General features: G+C 37.7%; 1 protein-coding gene across 2 annotated transcripts; it reads right to left on the minus strand.

Annotated features, from left to right (window-relative positions):
• Positions 1–2,041: 2,041 nt before the first annotated feature.
• LOC147850264 (uncharacterized) lies at positions 2,042–6,213 on the minus strand. 2 transcript variants are annotated; one of them, XM_087336587.1, is made up of 5 exons: positions 5,815–6,213; positions 3,819–3,892; positions 3,474–3,609; positions 2,594–2,911; positions 2,042–2,498 (listed from the first exon to the last, which is right to left on the minus strand). In XM_087336587.1, the coding sequence occupies exons 1-5, from the start codon at positions 6,055–6,057 to the stop codon at positions 2,223–2,225; spliced, it is 1,047 nt and encodes a 348-aa protein (XP_087192713.1). In that variant the 5' UTR covers positions 6,058–6,213; the 3' UTR covers positions 2,042–2,222. The 2 variants fall into 2 exon arrangements, with proteins under 2 accessions (XP_087192713.1, XP_087192712.1); XM_087336586.1 differs by having other exon boundaries at positions 3,474–3,615; positions 5,815–6,212.
• Positions 6,214–17,803: the final 11,590 nt, after the last annotated feature.

Consider the following 17,803-nt stretch of genomic DNA (forward strand, 5'->3'; position numbering starts at 1 on the left):
AATGTATATATTTTCACTTCATCGCGAATGAGTGTTGTGAAATGCAAAGTTGTTTGTTATACGAACCATCATTTACATTTTTATGTCAAACGTGTGAATCAGACCTTAAACAAATGTCAGATAAACAACACATTTAATGTATTAAAATCTCACAAAAGTTGGAGGAACCTTTGTAAATGGAAGCAAATTGGTGTTAGGTTCTCAAAAAGAGATTGTTAGAATTATACATCAATGGATCCAACCATCCCAATCTTGACAATTAGGTGAAACTTGTGTTACACCTCATATGTTTAGTTGAGTTGTTAAATATAAAACATTTAGTTGTTCTCTCCTAACTAATGGGAAAGTAGCTTCTTTTTTTGGGGGCGAAAACCATCTAAATTTTTATTTTCCAATTTTTTTTTACTACTTCCATTAGTTAAGAATAAGTACATAGGATGATATACAACTCATACGTTACAAGTAAATTTGCATGGCTACAAGAAAACATGTATAAAGGAATGGCTACAAGAAAACAAAGCCTCAACACAATATTACTCGACAAAATCCCCTCAACAGGTAAATGAGATCAATATTGGCACTTCAAGATATGGTAAATGCAATGCAAACATTAATTACCATATCAAAATGTTTGGAGTATATTTGCAATGAGCCCATTTCAAGCTTGTTAAAGTTGACATGAACTACAAAAAAGAAATAAGTTCAAATAAGTCTCATATTCTTGAACTTGGTCGGAGGGTGATTCCTTGATTTATGTATAAGCCACCATGTATAGTCTTTCTGTAATAGTCTCTCCTAACTAATGGGAAAGTAGCTTCTTTTTGGGAAAAAGAGAGTTAATTTCATGTTACTAAATACTAGCCAACATTCTTGAGGCCAATTGCTTCCCCCACAACCCCTTAGGGGATCGTATGGAAAAATCAAAGTAAAGGTATACTGTATTAATTCAGTAATTTCTATGAAGTTTATTATGTCCTTTCTAATATCACTCCAATGCACAACAAATACATGTATGTTGAAGAAGATACAGTTGAAGCATATGATGAATGTCTATAGTTTCATTTAGTTAAAGACAATAGACCATCCACATTATCTTATCAATATAACCTTGAAAACTACAAAACATAGGTAATCCAACTTATAGCAATACCAAGATTATTAAATGTTCATAGGCTGATTTGATATACTCGTGTACCAATATGATAGGTGTTGGAGGTACAATAACAATCTGTCGTTTTTTAAAACTAACATGTGATGCCATATCATTAGCCATCCGATTGTTATTCATCTCTATGTATAGCACAATGAATATAGTATTACCACTCTAACGAATGAATATAGTATTACCACTCAGATGCTCATTATAATCATTCATTGAAATACACATTTGAGTTAGTTTCAAGATACATGTGCACATAAGCAATAATAACCTCTCTAAAACCATTGATATAAGCATAAATTGAGTTAGTTTCCATGATACTTGGGTTAGATACAAGCTTTACTAGTCAGATTACAATGTGTAATCTTCGTATATCAATATATGAACATTAGTTGACAATGTGCTCCTAAAACACATTGCTGTATCTCCAAAACTTATAAGCTGTTTTCATTCAGCTAAAGTTGGAATGTACACCCACAATGAATCATGTCATTAAAAAAAGGTAGTTGGGGTTTGAAAAAGGTGGATTTCTTGTTTATGATGATGATGAAGACATCATAGTTGACAAGAAAACACAACGATGCTTACATGGATGGAGCTCACAGATATCTCCAGAAATTTGAGCACAGGCTTTTTACAACATGTTTAGTGTTATGAAGATATATTTGGCAATGTCTTTATGTGTTACTCCAATGATGATTCATTCATGTGTCGCACCATCATTCACCCTAGGGTAGTAAAACATTATGCATATTGGAAATCTTGGCTTGTGAATGAGCAAAGAGTGAAGGGGAAAAAAACAAAATACACAGATTTCACATACACAATAGTCTCTATGTAACCACTGATGGGAAATGAGAATACTGGAGAAATTTCAATATAGATCAAAAGTATGTTGATGTATCGAAAGAAAGACAAAAAGGGAAGGGGGCAAGAGTTCCAAATTTAAGCTCAAAGAACTCAACAACAGAAAAACATGCTCCAAAAAGCCCAAAAAGAAAACAGCTTATGTGTTTTTGTAAAAAGCTAATCCATCCATGATGAGGGGGCATACATATGTTGATTACACCAGAGAAAGGCTACTCTCTCCTCCTGGTGGCTTTTTAATGCCACCCAGGCAATCGCGACCTACCGGTTTCTCATCGGCAAAGATATCGTTTCCACTCATCTCTCTCAGCTTTGCCACACTCATTGGCTTCTCCGAAGTGCTGGATGGGGGCGAATGCCCAGTAAAGATGTTGTTTCCCGTCAGCTCTGCCACCTTCTGATTATGCACCTTCCTTGCCGTTGTCTCCGTCGTATCCTGCCCAAATGTTATCTGGCTTCGACCTCCTGCGGGCTATACATACGCATTCACAAGTCTCACCAATCAGTGTTCAACGTCCATTTTAGCTTCCAAACAATGTGTACATGTTAAGTGTATGTGTTGCTTACATTGGATACTTTGACAGATGTTCGGACATTTCGTGGTGCAGGCTCTACGGGTTCCTTGACATCCCTCACCTCTTCTCGCGCTTCCAACGTGCGATTCGAAGAACGAGCAGGTACTTCAGGAGGAGGACCAAAGATATCACTACCCACCAATTCCTTTGATTTTGCGTTTGAGAATTGCCTTCTCACATGGATGTCTGCTATCGTTTCTTGGCTTCCGCTAAGTTCGCGTTGTTTTGCTACTTCAGGTAGTGATGTTGGTTTTTTTGGTGAAAGGCTACCATCTTCGCCGAAAGAGATTTGACTTAGACCACCTGCTGGCTGCCATGACCAGAAATAAACTCATATGAATAGAGGACCGATTTTTTATTTGTCTTCCACAGATGAAATAAAGGACAAGCATAAATGACCAGCCATCTTTACAGCATCACAATTGAAGCTGAAATATGCAAAATCGCTGTAGGTTTGACGGGTCCAACACAGGAAGCATACAAACACACACATATATACATGTGTAAGGTCTCAGTCTCTGTTACACATAATTATAAACGTGTGTACATTCATAGAATGAGGCTAAAATAAGTCTCTTTCTATGCATGTACACACTCACAGATTGTCTCTCTACACATATAGACAGTGGATATCTGTATTGACATGTGCGTCTCTTTTAAACAGGGATGTATGCATAAATAATGGTTTTTCTGTGCATACATATCGTGTACTTAACTAGTGAGGACAGTTTTTGTTTTCCAAACATGTAGCACAAATAGCAAGTTCAAAATGCTACCATTACACATCAAATGAAGAAGCATATAGAAACAAAAAATGTAACGCCAACAATAAGATTTTTAGTCTGCACATTAATTTGTGTTTTTTTATAAACCTGATTGACACGAACACTCGGTCGGTCCAGAGTGGATACTACACCATTGAGTGAATCTATGCCATCAATTTCGGATTCAGCTCCAAATATCCCACTTCCTGTCATTTCACGCCTCTTGGTATCAGAGCCAGGTCTCCTGATACTTCCAAAACGGAACAAGAAAAACCCATCTTTCTTCAGTAAATGGGGTAAATTGGTTTACACATCTTACAGATTTAAATTGGCTGAGCTATCACAAGCATATAAATGTTGATCCTATGGCATTCATCTGATGGTTTATAAAACACAGCTTGTTTTGGGTTATGGCATTAGAAAAAAAGCACAGGAAGTATAAATATTTCATACCTTCTCAATGCAGCATCAGCTTCTTCGGGCGTAAGATGTTCTCCAAAAGAAATCGTGCTAAGACCGCCTGCAGGCTACTTCATTAAAACCCTAGACGATTAGTGGTGCAAACACAATGAATCAATTTGGAAAACACACAACAGATATGTTATGATTTAGATTCCCTAAGTAGTTACTAAAGACCACCTGCAGGATACTTCATTAAAACCCAAGATGATTTATGTTGCAAAGACAATGAATAAATTTAGAAAACACACAACAAATATATTATGATTTAGATTCCCTATGTAGTTAATATGACCCCTACCATATAGATACAAACAGCATCTCTCAAACCATAGGGACATGCTTATATTTGGATATAGAATTGACTTTGTCAATTATGGTTATGAATTTGTAATGGCTTTGTTTTGCTTTACACTCCTCTACCTTTATATCATGAATGTAAATGGAACAGAATTTGTGGTGCAAAGACAATGAATCAAATTGCAAAACTCACAACAGATATATATTATGATTTAGACATCCTGAGTAGTTAAAATTGAGAGAACCCAGGTTCGACCCTCGTCATGGGTTAGGCCCCGTCTCATAGATCACAATCGGTCTCCCATGGACGTTAAAAAGATCTCTCTCTCTTTCCCATAAAAACAATATATATATTAAAACAACATAGCAATATAAAATACCTTTCTTCTCCCTAGTAACAATACCGAGTATCATATCGCAAGGGAAATCGCGACTAACTAAAATAAAGGCAAAGCCTCTGAGGAAAAGGTGCCCATAGACCTTAGTTATGAAAACTACCAAATCAATGAACCTTCAGCCTACATACCTGTTGCAATATGCCATGGAGACTATCAAACGAAAACTCATTTCATATACTCCAATTGTACCATAGACACCAGTACCTAAGGTAGTCAAGCACTATCTTATACAATGGATACCATTTGGGAAAACCCACTTATAGGGCAGCAAAAACTTTCTTAGCTAACAATGCCCAGAGGTACAACATACCCCAAATCTGTGATTGGCATCCTCCTAGATTAGTGTATAAGAAAAACATATCCCACCTTAACTGCATCGATATTTTCAGGCTGCCACCAAAGGCAACCATCAAACAAAATTTCCTGCCAAAGAAACACTTCCACACAAAATGGAATATAAGATTGCCATCCAGTGTCCAACACTTGAGACTGCCATCCTATATATCAGATAATGTGACACTTGATCAATCTCCAACTTCATTGCAAGGAGAGCACTAAGTTTTGAACCATAACAGATTTTGGTCAAGCTCTATTGACACTATGCCGCAATATGACCTTGCAAATACAGTAGGAGTGCTCCACCTATGCAAATTGGATGCACATAGATCTCCATAAAGCCTAGCCAACCCTGACTTCATTGTTTTTTCAATACTATATAATTTGGAGGATGAGCCATTTAATCAAGTGATTTCTTTGTCCATTGTAGGACCAGTGAAAAATAAGAAATCATGGGAATCATTAAATTTTTGCACCATTTTGGGTCATGTAGTGAATGGCCAAGACTGAGACTTCCAATAAATAGCTTTAGGCTAAGAATGTGCCCGATATCCAAGTCAAAAATTTGATAGTGTAATACATTAACATTAATAGGGTAACATATGTGGCAACAAACATTAACTTATTTTAAAATTTTGGTGATGCTATTTAAGATGAACCAAAATATTTCAGAGGACCGGCTAAGCACAAACTTACAGCCGATTAATGTATAATCCTGAGGCCAAGGATGGCTCTCACTCACTCATTCTCTCTATCTAATTCACTTTACTTGACTACAAGATCATTGTGAGCTCTCACACAGGTAAAAAAAGAAGTTTTAACACTAATCATATGTAGGTACCTCTTCAGAGAAACTTTTGTGATAATGTCACCACTATATAGAAAACGGAGAGGGAGACAGGGAGAGAAAGAGAAGGAGGAAGTAAAAGAAAAAGGAGAAGGTCGCGAATAAATACCTGATGCATTCTGATAGTAGGGCGTCCCACGGGGCTACTGGATGCAGACGGATCATCTCCTACTGCCACAAAACTAGCAACGGACTGATGATCTGAAGAAGACAAAGAAACACGCAGAAGATCGGACGCAATGAGACCTGCATCTTCAGCGGACGTAGGAGGAGGAGGATGAGATGGGGGACCATCAGACCAGCTGAAAAGATCGAAGGTAGAAGCTCCCCCTGGAGGTCTTCGAGCTGCCATGTCTTCTTTCTTCTGTAAGGTTGCTCTTTCTTTGATTCTCCTTCTCTCGCGATCCGTGATCTTCTTGCTTTGCTCTTCTTAAGAAGCTGGGAGCATTGGAGAGGGACTGAACCTGAGCTACCTAGGGTTTCTCCTTCTCCTTCTTCTTCTTCTTCAACACGCAGGCAGGCACCGAAGAGGATCGAGCAGCAGTAGAGTACAGAGCTCACTCCTCTGTTTTATGTCTGTAGCCAATACATACATACATACATATAATGCATACATACATATAATACATACATACATACATACATACATACATACATACATACAATACAATACAATACATACATACATACAATACAATACATACATACATACAATACAATACAATACAATACATACAATACAATACATACAATACAATACATACAATACAATACATACAGTACATACACACACACACACACACACATACATACATACATACATACATACATACATACATACATACATACATACATACATACATACATACATACATACATACATACATACATACATACATACATACATACATACATACATACATACAATACAATACAATACAATACATACACACACACACACACACACACACATTCATACAATACATACACACACATACATACAATACATACAATACAATACAATACAATACAATACAATACAATACATACAGTACATACATACATACATGATACATACATATATCTTTCTTATGTACATATCTCTCTCTTCCGAGGCACCTCTTAGAGAGCGCATATGATCTAAACTTGGTCCGCCAACACACCGTCGAATCCAAAGTGTAACCTCCATGATCTCTCTTGCTTGTGATCAAGACATTCCCATGTGTTGGTTGGTACCCCCCCCCCCCCCCCCCTCTGCCCAAAAGTGTTGTGCCATATGAGCTAAATGTATTCCCTCCCAAGTGTCACTTCCAGATGGCAAAAATTGTCGAATGTACCAAGGATGCCTTTCGTGATACCTCGCCTTGATGTCAAAGATGGCCATGCCAACTTTGTGGCTTGCCCCTAGGCCAAGGGCGAGACACATCAATCCTCAAAGTTGGATAAAAGTCCACATGGATTTGGTTAAAGTAAAGCACATGAATGCACCACATTGCCATACCCAACTTAGAAGTTTAGGATGTTAGAGACAAGATATAGGGGCAAATAAAGTCATGTAATTCCACCTTCTAGTTAGGCACATGACACACATGAAAATTTAAGAGATGGAATCTAGAAAGTACTCGAGTTGCACACCGATGACATGCTCATGAGAGTGCTCTCTGCCCTAAGCATACGAAGTAAGTATCTTGCGAAAATGCTTGAGTCACTTGTAGGTACACCCATTGTTCCAAGAAATCAGACTTTCTTGTAAGAGTATTTTGGGACCTCCATAATCAATGTTTTTTCCCTTTTGAGGACATTAAAATGACATTGTGAGAGATGCACACCCCAAACCCAAAGTTTGATCCTTGCATTAGGTTAAACCTTGTCTGATAAATCAAATTTTATTTCCCATTGACATTAGCAATGTACTTATGCATTTCTCTCTTTACTACATGTGAGTAGTGACAAATTTTATCAAGGTGTTTGGCATTATTAAGACATTGGATGTTGGCGTTTGGTGCATTATGCTTGAGAGTGTGATAGTTGATAACTCATGGGCATTTGACGAAATAAACAAAAACTTAAACACAAGTAAGGAATACCCATAACTGTAACCACATTTTGTTGTTTTGAAGTTGATCCCTAGCTATAATTGAAAAGCATTACACATATGGTGTTTGTCCTTTTAAAAATTTAAAATACATTTTGTGGAGGGTCCCCAAAATGATCACTCTCTTACTTTTTATACCATGGAATGTGTTGCCATATGGGGAGAGTGAAATTTGTGGTATTTTATGTAGAAAGTTTAATTTGTAAAGCCAAGTTTTGAGGATAAATGTAGTGAACATGAATGCTTTTCATAGAGTTGTTGTATCACATGCACTAATAATGTGTATTGGTCTCCAACCATTGAAAAGGCAAGCAATATTGATTTAGTAGACAAAGTTGCAGTGCACAATGATCTGAGACGAAAACACATGAATGCTTTTCATTACTACTGGTGTACCACATGCAAAGGTAGTGTATTGCTTTCCAACTCGTGAAGGTTAATTTGTAAATGCCACGTAGTCAAGCAAATGTTTTTAGTGTGCATTATCTCATCTACAAGAAACACGTGAACATTTTTTTATCAAAGTTGGCACATCACATGCAATGCTTTTGTATGGATTTGAGTTCTCGGATTGTGTAAAAAGGAATTTGTAAAGCCATGTAATTAGGAGACAATTTGTTTTTGTACATCACTCAAAAATTGTGGCTAGTCCAAAAACCATGAATGGCTTTTATTGACATTGTCGAATAAAGGCGTGTTGTTTTTCCAACACTTAGTTTATGGCTTTTAATGTTATGCTAGACATTGAACATAATTCCATTTCTTTAGGAGAAAATTGAAGATCAATTTCAAATTAAACGCATGGCCAGTTTCCTTCAAATATGATTGTTTTAACTCTTGGGTATTGGAAACCAAATATTTTCAGCTGTAAAGCCTGTTTTTTGCAATTAAGTGCCATGGCTCAAGACCTTATATCAAATTAAAGTGTTATTGTTTTCAACCTAGAGCATGAAATTGTAAAATCCGTAAATGCACGATCTCAAAGTAAACATGAATTCTTTGTTCAAAATGATACTCTTTTTAACCATTGGATGATGGAAACAATGTTTTTTGAAAGCCATATGAAAAATTTGTGTGGTTGTGGAAATTGGAATTATGAAGCCATCTTATTAGAGAGAATCATATTAGTTTACGATGTACATCATCCCAAACTAAGGATAAGCATACAACACATGGAATGGAATTAATTGTGGCATAGATTGGACAACATATGATACTCGCAAAAACATTGAGGCACCCCAATAGACCTAATTGCAACAAGACAATTCATATATGTACATGTTGGAATAGCACAAACTGGGATTCAAACAGGCTTCCAACCCATGTCCGTCTCGCCAAGCATTCTTCTTGTGAGCATCTATGTTTCTTTTGTGCTAACATTTGCATGTGAATTGCCAAGCTATCATACTAGGGCTTAAAACATGATATTTTATATTCAACCCATCGATTCTCGACAAACATAAATTTACAAACCATATTTTTGGAAATATGAGTTAGTTCACATGACTTTAAACTAAAACATGGAACACTTTTCACAATGAAGATAGGATTTGTTGAGAATCAAACTCAACTTCACTAGTGTGGGAACACACCCTAGTGTGTGAATACCCCACCACCTACTATAGTAACTAGTGTGTTATAGAATCTTATAGTTCTATGACACATATTAAGTGTAGTTAAGACTCCACCTCTCTTTAGTTAAGTGGTGGTGGTAGAAAGAGAATAATGGGAAGGTGATTATATAAGTGCTCTCTCACCTCCCTTGTAAGGTTGTTGGTTACTCTTGTATTCTGCTCCTTGTTAATACAATTTTTACTTGCGTTTTCTATATACGTTGAGCTCTCTCTATTTCTCTGTGTCTAAGCCTAAGTTCACAAAGAACCGACCGATCACTGTAGCAGCAACCTGCATAGTTCGTATCACAGGCATAGTTCCTAATATTCGCGTATGTCCAATTTACTGGACGTACGCGAACGTTTGCAAACGTACGCGTATGATACGCGATATTCGTTTGGCTTTTTTTTTTTGGCTTTTTTTTAGTTTTTTTAATTTTTGATATTCATAATATTTTGTGAATAGAAGTGACATCTGACACACATACACACACACACACTCTCTCTCTCTCTCACACGAGAACTGACAGATTTTCTCTCTCTACAAAATCTAGATATCTAATATACATATTACATACTCCCTCACACAGACAAAACCCATAGCTCCTCTCTCTCTCTCTCTCTCTCTCTAGAGTCTAGATATACACTCAATCACTGTCTCCTCACACATGCAAAACAGGGCTTCTCTCTCTAGACCACACACGCTCTCTCTCTCTCTCTCTCTCTCTCTCTCTCTCTCTCTCTCCCCCTCAAACACACACACACACACACTATGTACACCATATACACCATATGTATATATAATATATCTATGTACCGCGTATGGATTTCAATCATACTTGGAGCCTTTTCACGTATGAGTATGATACGAATATTGGCGTTTGAGTATGACACGAATGGGACGTATGGCTAGAACTATGATCACAGGGAAGCCGAAGAAGAATCACGATGAATACTAAGATGGGAAGCGCTCTTCCTACCGAGAAACTTGGGAATACAAGATGCACCAATACCTTGTCGGCCAATGCTATTGGGGCTACATCGAAGGAGCACAAGAAACAAATGCCAACCCGACACACGCAAACTATCTAGCCTGGGAGTAGGCTGCGAGATGTGTGTTGTACTGCCTTGCATCATGCGTACATGATCACATGCTCGACTACATTCAAGAGGCAAAAACGTCAAAGGAGGTGTGGGGGAACCTCAAGAAAATCTTCGTGGCCAATATTGTTGCTCGCAAGCTTCAACTTTGCCAAGAATTGAACAATATTCAATAGAGGGACATGTCAATCGGCAACTACACCTTGAAGATCAAGGAGTTGTGCGACGCCTTCGGGTCGATCAATGTCAGCATTGACGACGATGAAATGGTGCAAATATGCCTCGGAGGCTTGGCACCTCGGGTCGGTGCAATAAGGTCGGCCGTTCTCACAAGACAGAATCCTCCCTCCTTATTCGATCTCCAGTCAATGTTATTGGTCGAAGAAAACCACGTCTGAACGATGAGCAATGTGCAAGAGGGACACATGCTCTATTCGAACTCGGATGGAGGAAGAGGACGAGTCGTGGCAGAAGAGGCCGATTCGGGCAAGGCTGACACAACCAAATGCAGTCCCAAGAGCACAATTCCTACTATCGACAAGTTGTCACGAACGCACGAGGAGGAGCCTCGGGTAGAAGGGGGAGCAATCATGTCGGACCAGCTGACAGAACAACTCCGTCCAATGCAGATATTGTGGCAAATTCGACCACTACGAGGTAGAGTGTCAGAAAAAGAAAAGTGAGACAACATTCACGAGCCGACAACTCACAAATTACGCCTCAAATTCCAACTACGACGATCGTGGCGGAATGTTCCTGATGCGACATAGAGCAATTCGATGATGAAATCGTGTTCGACCAGCACCTCTAGTTCCGAAGATGTATGGTTTGTCGATTTGGGTGCATCAAATCACATGACGTCTCATGCAGATTGGTTCTGAGAACTCTGAAAAGCCGATCGACCCGGCTATGTTGAAACTGGGGATGACACAATACACCACATTCAGCATGTCGGCAATGTCCCGTTCGGCGAAGAGGGTAATCAGACCTACATAAAAAATGTCTTGCATGTTCCAACAATAATGAAGAATCTGGTCTCATTCGGCCAGATCGTGGAACAAGGCATGCAAGTTCGGTTCAACGATGGAGGATGTTTCATCGAAAAGGAAGGACAAATTATCGCGCGTTGTCGAAGAGAAGGCCGAATGTTCACCCTTGCCTCTCACGAGATGAAATCGGCAATGTATGCCAAGGGCCATAAAGCCGGCACCGACATAGAGTTGTGGCACAAACGAATCGACCACATCAATCTCCAAAAGCTCAAAGGGATGCAGTCGAAAAGAGTCGTCATCGGACTCTCGAATTTTACTGAAAAGGAGATGGCAGGTGTATGCGAAGCCTGCCAATTCGGGAAACAACATCGACAACTGTTCCCAAAAGTGAGGAACCTGAACAAAGGGACCCTGGATGTAGTACATTAAGACGGCTCAGACGGAAACATTCGGTGGTTGTCGATATTATGTCACGTTCATCAACGACTTCTCCAGGCATACCTGGATTTACCCTACGTGGCAAAATAGCGAAGTGTTCGGACACTTCCAAAAGTTTAAGAATGAAGTCGAAAAGGCAACTGGTCGGCATGTCCGATGCCTTTGATCAGATGGCAATAGCCGAATCGAACCAACTTTTCGGCGTCCGGAAGTTGCGTTTGAAGGGGCGTGTTGAGAATCAAACTTAACTTCAGTAGTGTGGGAACACACCCTAGTGTGTGAACACCCCACCACCTACTATAGTAACTAGCGTGCTATAGAATTTTATAGTTCTATGACACATATTATGTGTAGTTAAGACTCCACCTCTCTTTAGTTAAGTGATGGTTGTAGAAAGAGAATAGTGGGAAGGTAACTATATAAGTGCTCTCTCACCTCCCTTGTAAGGTCGTTGGTTATTCTTATATTTTTCTCCTTGTTAATACAACTTTTACTTGCGCTTTCTATATATGTCAAGCTCTCTCTATTTCTCTCCTTCTCACATACAGACATATCAGTTCCGTTGCACATAATCACTCTCGTTTATTTACAATGTTAATTGCCACTTGTTCCACTAGCTTTGAGTGTGACATTCTTGCTCAATAGATCTCCTTCACTTCAAACCAAATTATAATAATGCAATTCCCTAGTTTTTCTATCGCAAAATCACTCCCTTTGAGCACTCAATCTCCCTTTTAGAACAAAAAGAGTTTGCTCAACCTCATGTAAATATGTATAAGTTTCTCCAAACATCTTGTACAAACAATGTTTTGACAACAAGTTCTTGAAAAAATCTCATTGATAAAGAATATTCATTTTATTATTATTATTATTTAAAAGATACTTCCCATTAGTTAGGTAGAGTGTCGAATCTTCATTTTATTAATCACCGATGAGAATAATTTGACAATGACATTGTATGGATTGAACATAGCTGTAGATTATGATAATATCATGTGAAGTAAACCAATATGTTATATATTCTTTATCAGCTTATAAATTTGATAGAAATGTATCAAACAAATATGTAGAATGTTAAATAGGCAAATTAAATAATGTACACACATACTCACAATGGTGTCTACATTTTGAGATTCAAGTTACATGGTTATGTTCAACTTATAAGCAACTATACATTACATGAGAAAATATTTAAAAATCTTCATGCACAACTTCATCAATGAAAAATTTACCCCAATTCTTCTTTGAGATTCTATTTATTTGTCTGGTTGGATGTGTGATTCATATCTCTTTAGTGCGAACCCAAAATCTTTTGCAACTTCTAAAATCACAACAATCCTTCCTCAACATATGCATATAAGTGTTCTTAGAGGGTCTAGCCAAAACACACACATGCGCTCTTGATACCTCTTTGCCTAAAATGTGAAAGAGTTTAGAGGTTTTCAGGGAGTTTATGTATGTGTGTGAAGAGCCACACACTTACAATATTATTCATAGTTAATGTAATGAAGAGTGATAACCATTGTTTAAGATTGTCTAAATTGAGATATGTTGGTTTATGCATTCTTTTGCCTTTTCTCAACAATCTATTGCTTGAAACTAGTATATGTAATGCATCTATATGCTTAATATATGCTCTTGTTACCTCCAGGTGAGATATTATTCATTCGTCAAGTGCTTAACATCATTGATATCTTGTTTTAGAGGCTTCAAATACCTACATTGCAATTATTAATATTTAATTGTGAACCTTGTTGAATTCCTTAACATGTAATGTTATAGGTAATGTGGTTTCCAAATATTCTAGAAGAGCTATTATTCTAACTTAGGGAGAGAACTACCGAAGGGCAAATGGAAATCCCTTGAATTAGACTAACAAGAGAACAACAAAAGAACTATTGATGAAAGTGAACATAATTTATCCGAAGAATCCCCCTCCCCCCTCCCTGGGGGATTTGATCGTCCAACACTATGTGTTCCTACGAGAAAAACATTTATTGTCAACTTTCGAATTAAATCACAAGTATTGATGTTACTTGCCACTTGTTGCACTAGCTTTGAGTGTGACATTCTTGCTCAATAGATCTCCTTCGCTTCAAACCAAATTATAATCGTGCATTTCCCTAGTTTTTCTACCCCAAAGTCACTCCTTTTGAGCACTCAATAACCCTTTTAGAGCAAAACGATTGATAAAGAAACCCCTCTCTCTCATGTAGATGAATATATAAATGGTAATGGGAGGTTTTATATGAACAATCTTGCATGAAGTCATTATGGATGTTGACTATCTTAGGACAACATTTCCTTGGGCAAGTGCTCTTCCTCGAGAAATGAAAACATTTCGTTTTAGTTTAGTGACCTTTGCTACTAGGAAGAAAGTAGATATGATACCTGGGTTGTTTCTCCTCTTTTGGTGGCACATTTTTGTCAAATGGCATCAACCCATTCTTGTACATTTTTCGAATTGTATTTATTTCCACTTTATGTTTCTTATAATATCTCTTCTTATTGACTTGGTCACCTTGCATACTACACTAAAAACAAAACTAGTTAGCACAATGTCAACAAAATAATGGTTTCATTAGGGATTAGATGCATATGTAAATCTTTATAGTAGCACAAAAACATTCACTTTAGAATTTAAGAGTGTCCTCCCCCACAAATATTTCAATCTAGTTACTATTTCAGCCTAGGGCATATCATCTGACATTCAAAGCAAAACTTATCTGAGGTAAATTTTGACACTTCATAAAATATGTTTTCTAAGAAAAACATATATGATAAATAAAAGAATAAAATGAGAAAATATGAGTATATACGCAAACATACATGTATACACATATGTCGTGAGATCAATATGTCAATAGGCACTAAAATTATTCTTCCAAGTACCTATAATAACGTATAAACTTGGAATGTATAATAGTCAATCAAAAGGGTGAATTACCTTCTTCTTTTTTTCCAAGACATGGCATGTGGGATAGTGAATGTAAATGATGTGCATGAAAGGATGGCTAGAGCCATATGTGAAAGTGTAAGATAAATAAGCAAGATCTCTTGTGTAGGATAGGATAGTCTTGGCTCGGCCTTCCCGAGAAAGGGATTGAGTTTTATGTATATTTTAACTAAAGGAGTATATTCCTTTTTGGAAAAAGAAGAAGAAGAAGAAGAAGGGTGAATTACCTCTAAAAATATCACAAATCACAAGCAAGGATATTATTGCCTTTTCATCCCTAACCTCTAAAGGGCTAGTAGCACTAAACCACTAAGGTTGTTTCGCCTTCTCTGCATGATCAAATTACCCTACCCCTCCACTAAATAAATAATGTTGAAGGGGAAATGATCATGGACAACCATTTTGAAGTTCAAGTCAATCCTAAACCCCAATAGAGATGCCCAAAAGTCATCGTTGTCACCAAATAAAGAATACAAGGATAGGCTCCAATAACATTTTGAGAGGAGTATTTTGAGAGTTTATCATCATCGTCTAGTGATTGTAGCCACCTACCTCCTATGGCATTATGAGCCTATTGGCATTAATTTGAGCTTATTTTCCTTGGTCATTCAACATTGTCATCCTATTAGCATTATGTGCCTATTTTTGTTGAAGTTATTTGGCATCGTAGACCCTTCTAGTTAATACATTAATGAAGAGTGACGAGGGTGGTTATTGTTTTTTCTTTTCTGAAAAAATATATCCTCCATGTTGGGCATATCCACTCAAGTGGAGCCCACAACACAGAGCCAAAGGGTTGATTGAGAATCAGTTGCGTGTCAGCAGACGACTGAGCATACAGCCGATTGGGAGTCGGGAGGGCACTGAATTGGCTCAGGGCCAAAAAGAGGAAAAGTTATAATTATGCATGATTATATATGTGTGTGTGTGCGTGTGTGTATATATATATATACCCTTTTTCTTTTGTATGTTTTTTTGGTGTGTGTCTTTTGTGTGTTTGTGTGAACACAGGTACATAGACGTTGGGCAACAAGGAGAAAAACATAAAAAGGAGAGGGGGGAAACAGAGTGAGATCAGATTTTTCTACGTACATAGAGCAAAAACAGAAAATAGAGAGAAAAACAGAAAATAGAGAAGAAAACAGAAAACGAAAGAGGGAGAACAAGAGGAGGAGCATTCTACCAAAGTGGAGACAAAGACTTGTGAGGAGTTGGTCGTGTTGACAGAGAACCACGACTGTGCAACACCTCTCATGTCTACTCGCATCAGGTTAGTTCATTTCATGTTGTTTTCTTGTTTCCTATTTTGCTAGTTTTTCTATCCACCTAGTTGGGTGAAGAATAGTAAGGTTATTTGCTTGGTTTATCCACCCAATTGGGTGAGGATCGTAACCAAGGTTGTTGCCTTGAAGCTAATATATTTCCTCTAGACAAAAACCTAGAGAGATTAGCACATTCCTTGTGCTTATTGTTGTTGGTTTATCCACCCGATCGAGTGATGATTGTAGCCAAGCCTGTTGCCTTGAGGCTAGCACATCCCTTGTGCTTATTGTTGTTGTATCCACCCAATCGGGTGAAGATTCTAGCCAAGGCTACTGCCTTGAGGCTAGGACATTTCTCTAGTCAAAACCTAGAGAGGCCGTACTTAGTTTGTAATCTTTGTTATTCTATGCACCCGATTGGGTGAAGGTTGTAACCAAGGTCATTGCCTTGAGGTAGATACACTCCTCTAGTGAGGTCGTATTCCATTGTACTCAAAGTTATAGTGAAGTTGTTTGGAACCTACAGTTCCCGTGGTTTTTCCCTACTTTGGGTTTTCCACGTTAAAATTTTTGGTGTACTCTAATTTTCATCTTGTGGTTTTATCAAGTGTTAATTGTGTTTGAATTTTTAATCATCCTGATTCAGTCTCATATTCCCAACACTCCATTGGTATTAAAATGAAAGTGGCTAGAGGCCATGTACAAAATAGTCTAGTATTACTATGAATATTGTAAAGCCGTGTCGAATGACCCTAGACAATCTTTCTAGGTAAAGATAAGTAAGAAAAAAACCCCCTCGCCAATCTTTGTAGGCAAAGAAAGTACAATGAAGCCATACCATTCTCCAAATCAGCAAGATGCATAGTCCAACCTCCAGAAAAAAGCCAGCAAGATGAGGGTTGTTGTTTTGTTGGTACTATGTTGTATTTTGCCACGACTTCTACTTCCCTTGGCTCCACTTGATCCTACTCTATTAAAGATTAGGGGCCGTGGTTAGAGGATGTTATGATGGACATGGTTAGTTCTATCCATGGCAAGTTGAACAAGAATGTTCTATAGTTGATAATTTTGCTTTACCAACTTGATGCTAAGCAAGAAGTAAAACTTTATTAATTCTTAGCACAAAGAGGAGGAAGCTTTAAAAGCTTGTGTACTACTTAATCATTTGTTAATGTTGAAATGGGCATCATGTGTGAATGCAAATTTGACAATTGTATATAGGATATTGAAGAGACATTCATGATGAAGAGCATTAAGCCCCCTAACTTTTGTTGAGATGATCATGATTGTAACAAGAATGTGGTTCATAAATTTCTCTAGAAATGGTGTGATCTACACATGTTGCATTGCAAGCCAAACTTTTTCATTGCCCTTGAAGTCAGTTTTTCTTTAGAGAAGAATTGTTAATCAAGTAGTTATAGATGGGGGATGAGGCTTCCCATGAAGGTTCATCTAAAAAGTTAGGATCCTTTCATAGATTTATTTTGAAGGAGTTCTTATATGATCATAATTGGGTGAACTAGTTCTTACGACATGGTCATCAAGTTGTTGAATTGCCATACCAATATCTCTTGATATTACAAATTAATGATGAAGCTAGAAGGCGAGGGTTTATCTATGGATTGGATCAAGACTTTCCCG

This window comes from Azolla caroliniana, unplaced genomic scaffold, assembly GCF_043228905.1.
Source record: "Azolla caroliniana isolate FFs.n. ecotype wild unplaced genomic scaffold, voAzoCaro1.0.p SCAF_21, whole genome shotgun sequence".
NCBI classification, from domain to species: domain Eukaryota; kingdom Viridiplantae; phylum Streptophyta; class Polypodiopsida; order Salviniales; family Salviniaceae; genus Azolla; species Azolla caroliniana.

Bases quoted from the DNA above. Each gene is read 5' to 3' on its own strand.
- LOC147850264 (XM_087336586.1), bottom strand. From the start codon at position 6,057: ATGGCAGCTCGAAGACCTCCAGGGGGAGCTTCTACCTTCGATCTTTTC. The intron at 3,616-3,818 runs GTATGAAATATT...CCGTTTTGGAAG, and splicing joins GCTGATGCTGCATTGAGAAG to TATCAGGAGACCTGGCTCTG. The intron at 2,499-2,593 runs GTAAGCAACACA...GCGTATGTATAG, and splicing joins CATCTGTCAAAGTATCCAAT to CCCGCAGGAGGTCGAAGCCA.